The 8,631-nt window shown below is 36.0% G+C and overlaps 1 protein-coding gene across 2 annotated transcripts in view; it reads right to left on the bottom strand.

Annotated features, from left to right (window-relative positions):
* Positions 1-953: 953 nt before the first annotated feature.
* The window catches only part of LOC150099926 (alpha-galactosidase MYORG-like), a 124,763-nt gene continuing 117,085 nt past the window's right edge, over positions 954-8,631 (bottom strand). For both annotated transcript variants that reach the window (XM_090402805.1, XM_090402804.1), the window contains exon 3: positions 954-5,878. In XM_090402805.1, coding sequence (XP_090258931.1) covers positions 3,833-5,878 — 2,046 coding nt within the window. In that variant the 3' untranslated portion in view covers positions 954-3,832. The remainder of the gene's footprint in view (positions 5,879-8,631) is intronic.

The following is an 8,631-nucleotide window of genomic DNA, read 5'->3' as shown; positions in this document are numbered from 1 at the left end:
GGGATACATCAATGGGAAGCTGCATACTTGATTGGAGGAGCTATACTAGAGGAAGTAGGGGAGGCAAGGGATTTGGGGGTGATTAACTGTAGAAATAATGCAGAGATAGATGAAAAAGATGGTATCAGAACTGTGCAATGTTAGTTATGAAGACGGGCTGAAGGAATGTGGACTGCAGAGTTTGGTAGATAGAAGAAAGAGAGAGGTGATATGATGGAGACTTTTAAACTGTGGAGAGATGGTTACAGAGTTGATACTGAGGAGTTATTTTGCTTGTTGGAACAGAGGGAAGGAGTGAGGACAAGGGGGACTTTCCTGGAAGTTATGAAAAGAAGTTGTGAGCAAGAGGGTGAGGAGCAATTTATTTGCTTGAAGGGTGATTGAACCGTGGAATGCATTGCCTGATAGAGTGGTGAGAGAATGAACAGTCAATGAGTTCAAGGAGTGGTATGATAGCCTCTGCATTTTCAGTGATGGGCCTTCCAGGATGAGACGTTTGACTTCATGGAGGCCTGAATCATAATAATAATTTTGATGAATTCAGTTTTTTGTACCCATGGAAACACCCTAGTGCAAACTCTGAAAACACACAATATTTAAAAAAATACAAGAAACTCATGTTAAAAAAATATGGTAACACACACATTGCATACAAAAATGCCATGTTTTGTGTGTGTGTGGGGGGGGGAAATGAATAGGTAAGAGTGTTTGCATTATCTTTTTTCTCATATAGCCATGATCATGGATAACGATATTTCCCTTTAAAAAAAAATTCTAACCAGTTAGAATTTCTTAGCTAGAGTTAGGTCGCCTGATTACAATGGAATCTCCATATCCATGCAGTAACATGTTATAGAAGTAAATTAAAAATATAACTGATCAGCAAAAAAAAAAAAGTAACATATATAAAGATTATATATGTTAATTTTTTTTTTGTTCAGTTATATTTTTAATTTACTTCTATAACACATTACTGCAGTTACTGCATGCATATTGAGATTCCATTGTAATCATGCACCCTAACTGTATGTTATTGTTTGTTTGAATTACTGTACTGATGATGTCCCAAGATACTTGGGATGAAATATTTACGTATTAAAAGTTATCACTGTGGTTAGTAAGTGTGTTTTTTAGTGATGAATTCACCACAGGTTTCATTATATAAAAATGCTACCCCTATATCCACTCAGTCCTGAATTCTGCCACCATTATTTTACCAACTTCTCCAGTATTTAACCATCACTCATGAGATAATGATTGACTTATAATTTGAACTTCTATTCTTGTAACCGCCTTTATGCAATAGGGAAATTTTTATGCAAAATTTATTTATTTTGCCCTCTTCTCATTTCCTAGGCAGTTCCTACAGAACTAAAGCTTAAAATAAACAGCTTGGTCAGAAGAGCTGCCATACACATTCTTATAATATACAGACTAATATCCCATGGCTGTATTTGCATTTGAGACTATCCAATGTGAAATAGAAAAGAACAGAATAAAATATACAGTTTGTTGCTGCTATAGACTAGGGGATGCAAAGGATGATGTGTCAGCAAATAAGTTCAATGAGTGGAAGGTGAATAATTATTATGGGGAGATTTCAACTATGAGAACACAGATTTGAAGGAAAAGGACATATGGGTAGAAGGAAGTAGAATTTTACTGGAGGCAGCATGTTATGGAAGTTATTATTATTATTACCCAAGATCCCATGGAGTCTTGGGTAACACAGATAGGCCTATAAAAGCTTGAGAATGCTGGATGTCGCAAACTGATTGTTGCCAACTGATGAGGATGATCATATGGTCTTAACCTGGGAAGTAGCTAAATGTGTAAAATTTTCAGTAAAGAAGAGATAAGGTTAAGTGTAAGGTTATTTTAGAATGAAAAGATTACCAGCTGTTTACTGATTGATGGAACTATGTTTCAGGAAGTTAATGAAGCTAGGGTTTTGGAGGAAAGGGAGTTGAAATTCAGAGGACATATTGCAAAAGTAGCTAAAATAGCTCATAGGATCACAAATAATACCTGACAAGCAGAGATAGGTTATTATATTACCATAGATAGTGGCAGATCTATGGAATGCTCCTTATGAAAATAGGTTGATGATTTGTAGGTTACTGAAATTGGTAGAAAAGGAGAGATATGTTAGAGACATAAATTACTTAGAGGATTTTATAGGATTGATATGGAGAGAAAAAGAACTATGGAGTCAACCCTGGAAATTGAGCAAGAGTGTGAGGACTAGATTTTTAGCTTGGAGAGTGGTAAATAAATGAAATAAGCTGCATCTATTATGAGTGCCTTGTCAGTGAATGAGTTCAGTTATTGTGTGAATGTTGGTTAGTGAAATGTTTAGGGCCAGTTAGTTGCAGACTTCATGGAGTTGCCCATATAATAATTTTTTTTTTTTCTTGTTAGTTGATTACAAGCTGTCCATAGTGTAGGATTGCTGCATTGAGTGAGTTAATATTATTTACAGCAGAAAGTTCTGGCACTAGACAAAATTATTATTATTATCATTATTATTCGTGGCACCTCCAAGGAGTCCGAAGACTCATCGCGAGATGACACCAACATCATCAGTTAAAGAACATATTTTCTGTTTTCATGACTGTGTTGGGTATTGCAATTAATTAGATCTTAGCAGAGGGTCACAGTACCTGCATCTTTGGACTCAAGGAGGATAAGAAAATGAGATTGTCTCAAATATGAGAAAATCATAAAATATATGATATAATATAGGGATTTTGGTAAATAATTTTATTTATCAAAATTTCTAGTATAGTGAGATTTGTCCTTCCCACTACCTTCCCAAATAAAAATTCCTGGATGTGCCAAAAAATAAAAATATATAATAATAATAATCACAAACTGGACTTAAAAAGCAATTCAAGAGACATTTTACGACATTACAAATAACTACATCACAACTTAAAAAACTGATATTTGATTAATGACAATTAAAAAAATAAAAAACTATGTAATAAATGCTTACAATCTAAAAAAATGTATCATATATAGAAAACTGACAATATGAAAACATTTTCACAGCATAAAAATGGGAAACTGAGACCATGAATATTTTATTCAACTAAAGATTAATCTTCTATAACTACTGGTATACCTAAAAATGACCTGACTAAAAATGGAAATACTCTGTGTCCATTAGAATGGATTAAGGAATTTTGCCTGCATCCAGTATTTTAAACTACAAATGAACTTGTTGAGGAAAAAAAAATGATATACTGTGTACAGAAAATTCAAAATAGAGAAATGTTAATATCCCTCTGACACAGAAGGAAGAAAATCTTTAAAATGGTGTTTTGGGTAAATAAAATAAATGAAAATTAGGTAATGTGTAATTGTTCTAATTTTTATACAGCTACAGCTGAAGGTACTGATATTTTACAGATATATATGATAGCATTATAAATTTATTAGATGACTTCATATGTTAATTTCAAATATCATGGTGATATTGTCATAGACATATCAAATTGCAGTTTCTTTTACCCAGTAAGAGGGACTTTTTTTTAAAAAAAATATAAGTTCAATTTATATACATAACAATTACAAACTATAAACTTCAACTTACAACTTATGAAAGTAATAAAAATCTAAACTGACTGAGAGAAGACCACATACACGCAATAAAAATCAAATGTGGCATAAAGTAGAGTCCAGTTTTATGACACTGTATATAGACCACTTGAAGTATCATGATTAAAAAAAAAATTAAAATAAATAAATAACAAATAGCATACAGTTTTTGATATGTGTAATACACAACCAGTAACTTCTGTACACAATATCTTAAGGAGTAGCTATTTCAATTGGCACCACTCTTTACATCTCCTAATTTTGTAAAATAGGCAATTTTATCAAGTGGCACAGAGTAATTATATATCCATTTACCACCCAGTTTGCTTGACCCGAGCAATTCATCTCGCCATCTGCCAGGAGGTAAATAAATATCTCTAGACCTTTTTCCCTGTTCAAGAACAGGTGCTACAATGATTTCATTTCCAATGGCAAACTGTGTATTGATGACTTGTGCACTAGCATCCTGTGGTGCAAGCCACCAGAGTGGTCGTACAATAGGAGCACCACTTGTTAAATATTCATTAATCAGTTTCTGTTTCATGGACTCGATTCTTTCTGAACGCGCTTGTATAAGGAACACTTTTGCTGCTTTAATCCCTTCTATATCATAGCCACCTGGAAGTGTTGAGAGTTGTAAAACAGGCATGAAAGCAGCTAACTGTAACCAGCGCATGTAAAGTTCTTTCTCTGGAAGAGTACCATTAGTAGACACAAGTATATCACCACCAACAGATCCTGGATTTACAAAAGGATATCCAAGTAGTCCAAGAGTTAGTACAGCAGGTATGATGGACTGAAGGCCAGATACCGCATCCCATGTTGATGTGCGGGGTGACAGACGAACAAAAGCAGGAAGATACTGCGATCTAAAACCAACAGACACACCCATAAGTGGACTTGCTTCAGAAGCCACTGATAAATAATGAGAAAGGAAACTATCAGGATTTACAGATTTTTGATGAAAATTGTAAAACTCTGGTAAGAAAGATGACTGGCCTCCAACAAAAACAAATCCTTCAATGTTGTATTCTGTCTTTACTTCTGTGATGCGGGATAAAAACCACTGGGAGGATGCATTGTTTGTCATATCAATAACAGCACAGACTTTGTCATTCCATCTTGTGAGCAATGGAACTCCCCACTGTTTATCAGATAAGAAATAATGCCCCTCTGTTCCATTACGAAAAGTAACGGATCCCATACAGACATAAGGATGAACAGTCAATAAAATTTTAAATCCTTTATGATGAAGAACTTTCATTATTTCATGAGGCTCTGGAAATATATCTGGATGAAACCATAAATCACCTTCTTCTTGTTGCCACATACTATCAATTAATATGATGCCGGCCTTAAACCCATGTTCCATTATATAATTTGCATATGTTTGTAAAGATTCTTGATTAAATGCAGGTCCAAGTTTTGGTCCAAATGCCCATAATGTTACTGATAAAAAATCCAAATCAGTGATATTAGATGGTAGATTAAAATACTTCTTGACCATTCCTTCATGTACTGTTTTCATATCTGATTCTGTACAAATAGTGTACTCTAATACTGGAAGACTTTTGTTGCTGTAATGATAAGGAAAGCCATCATATCTTGCTTCGAAACACAGATTTTCATTTCCACTGCTGTTGAGACTAATGTATAGTGGAACATAAGGCATTACTCTAATTGCAACTCCTTCTGATGACAGCCAGTAACGTTCAAGAATGGCACCAAAATCATCCTGAGTACGGTCACCAGTGACAAAGGGCTGTTGATTATCAGAAATTCCTGATAATGGCCATGATATATTTTGAATTTCTCCCATACCATACCAGTGGGAACCTTTTAAACTATAACAATCTTTTAACTTTGTTGTTGGGGATAAACTTAACCAGTGAAAATTATAGCAACTCATGGTTTTTGACTCAGCATGGGTATAATTTATTTGAAGACGAGCTCGATATTTCCATTCAGCACACATGTTTGGAGCAGAAAGTGGGTGAAGCAGCTGACAATTATAAGGCAAGAGTTCAGAGGGTATATCCAATCCCAGTGCACCAGTCAATACTTCCTTGCCATCTCCATTCAGCAAGTGAATGACACGTTGTATTTCATGGAAGCTAATTTTTTCTTCAAAAGTTAATTGCAATTTTTGCCGTTGGTAGAGATACCATGTAAATGCTACCAAAGCAATAATACTGCCAAAAAGAATTACTAAAACAAGCCGAAATCTAAATTCTGGAGTTTTTCCTCGTTGTACCACTGCTGAAAATCGAGCAGCCTAGAAAAAATAAAAGTAAAATAATATAATAATATATACTGCAGTATATTTTAAATATTATATTGTAATCAAACAGACAAAACAGAATTCAAAATTAATGTTTTTGTAAGAATTCGAAACCTTCAAAATAAATATATATATTTTTTTAGATGAGATAAGGTACAATAGTGGTTATGAATGAGGAAGTAAGTGGCATGAGTGCACAAGATGGACAGGGAAATGGGGAGGCTCAGGGGTATACAGCATGAGAAAGGTGGATGCTCCAAGAGAATGTGTAGACAGGAAAGGAATGGGATGACCTGGGATCAAGAGAAAACAGTTGGAACTGAAGAGGGCTCTAAAATGAATAAGCAGAAAGGGAAATGGCCCCAGTCGAGCATGGAGAATCACATCGAATGACTGTTATCAGTGGAACTAGCTGTAGATCCAGGAATGAGCTGTTGAGTTTATATACAAATGCTAGAAGTGTAAGAAACAAGGCAGATGAAATGGTTGCACTAATTGAGTCTATTCACCCAAAAATTGTTGGAATAAATGAGGACAACATCCTGACAGGAATAGAGATGTGTTCTGTGAGGATAGAAGGGTTAAAAAGGGAGAGGGAGTGCTATTGATGATAGAGAAACAGCTATGTCCATACAAAGTAGAGATGCAAGAGAGAAATAGTGCCAGTGGTTTTTCAGGCAGTATATGGTGTGAGATAGAGATGAATGGAATGAAATAATTGGTTGGATGTTGTTATAGACCAGGAAATGTGGATGGTAGTAACTATGAAATGTATAATCAAATTAGCCAAGAAAATAAGAAAAGAGTGATCATTATGGGCGATTTTAATTATGGCAATATAGACTGGAATGATGAGATAGCAACTGGAAGTAAAGAAAATCAGTTTCTTGAGTTTCTGAGGGATAACTACCTCAGACAGTATGTATCAGAGGGCACACGAGGATTGAGGGTCTTGGATTTGGTCATCTCATCAGAAGAATTAATTATAAATGAAGTGTCAAATCACCCACCAATTGGTGAGAGTGACCATGAGGTGATTACCTGATTGGTTGCCAGCAGTGTGAGGACCTCTGTAAGAAAAGGGTATATAGGAGGTGATCAAACTCAAGCATCAAACTATACACCTATCTGTGTGTCAGGTGTTGTGGTTAAGTTGTTGGAGAAGCTTGTGAGAACTAGGATCCAGAGTTGGATTGATAACAATGGTATTATCTTTGATGGACAGCATGGATTTGCTAAAGGGAGGTCATGTTTTAGTAATCTACTTACTTATTACAATAAAGTGACTGCTTCCTTGGACAGAGGAAAAGGATACACAGTAATAAGGACTTGAAACTATTGTTAAAGGTAGCGAAAGAAAAGATTGACAGAGTTAGAATGGTGAGTCTGTTGCCGTGGTATAACAGAGAGGAGTTTAGAAGGAGGGCCATAATCGCAAATGACATTATGCGCAGGTTATGCAGACGGTATAGTGTGGAATTCGTGGATGTGTGGAATGAGTTTGATGGGCGAAAGGATTTATACAAGATGGATGGCCTACATTTGAATGGATTTGGTGTGCGGAGACTGGAAAAAGTGTTGCTGAATGAAGTGAAAATGGATGTGCAGAACCAGGGAAACTAAAACTACCAAGGAGGGAGGGGGGGAGTGGATATGCGGACATCAATGAGACAGTTGAGTTTAAAAATGTATATAATGTACCCGAGCCAGTACTAAGGACAAAAAATCGGAATGGGATAGTTAGAATATCGCATCAAAATAGGGATGGGACAAGGGATCACTGCATTTCATGTATACTAATGCCAAGAGTATTAGGAACAAGAAGGAGGAATTTTTGGCCTTGATTGGCTCTTCCTGGCCACAGGTTATTGGCATTAGTGAAACATGGCTGATGGAAGATGATATAGTTATTGGGATAGAATGTGTAGGTTATAGTGTGTTTTGCAGGGGCAGAGAGAATAAAATGGAGGAGCGGTGTTATTGATGATAGCTGATGAACTGCAGGCAAGGAGAATTGAAGTTGTATTGCAGGATAGTGAAAAGAGCTCATTTGAGGCTATTTGGTGTGAGATTGAGACTGGCAGAATAAAATATACAATTGGGTGCTGCTATAGACCAGGTGATGAAATAGATGGTGGAAATAGTATGCATAAACAAACGGATGAAATGAGTGGAAGTAGGGTAATTATTATGGGGGATTTCAACTATGGTAACATTGATTGGAAGGAGGAGAGGACACATGTGAGGAAGGAAATGGATTTTATTCAATTATTAAGGGATAACTATCTGAGACAGCATGTAACTGAAAATACAAGGGGTGTGAGAGTGCTTGACCTGGCATCTGGGAATTTGACTATAATTAATATGACCATGTTGCTACCTATTGGTGAGAGTGATCATAAGGTATAATCATACCCTATCAGGGTATGATTATATCCTGACAGGGTATATGTGGAATTACCGTGCTGGCAAGTATGACAAGCTTAGGAGATTGCTTTGATCAGTGCCATCGCATGTGCAACTGCAAGGGCTGGATATCGATAGAGCATGGGAAGTGGTCAAGGAGCATTTACAGGAGGTTATGTCTGATTGTATACCTAGGGTCTGAATAGTAAAACAAGCAGGGGTTAAATGGATGAATAACACCATTAAGCTTGAGCTGCAAAAAAAGAAACAACTGTGGAGGCACACAAATGGTATAAAGTGCAGGCCAGAAGGGTAACAAGTGTGGTAAAAAAAGCGAAAGC

The sequence above is a fragment of the Typopeltis vanoorti genome, chromosome 13 (assembly GCF_054136105.1).
Source record: "Typopeltis vanoorti isolate ZY-2024b chromosome 13, IOZ_Tvanoo_1.0, whole genome shotgun sequence".
NCBI classification, from domain to species: Eukaryota; Metazoa; Arthropoda; class Arachnida; order Uropygi; family Thelyphonidae; genus Typopeltis; species Typopeltis vanoorti.
The sequence above is the reverse complement of the archived record's forward strand: the minus strand, read 5'-3'. Positions and strand labels throughout refer to the sequence as shown.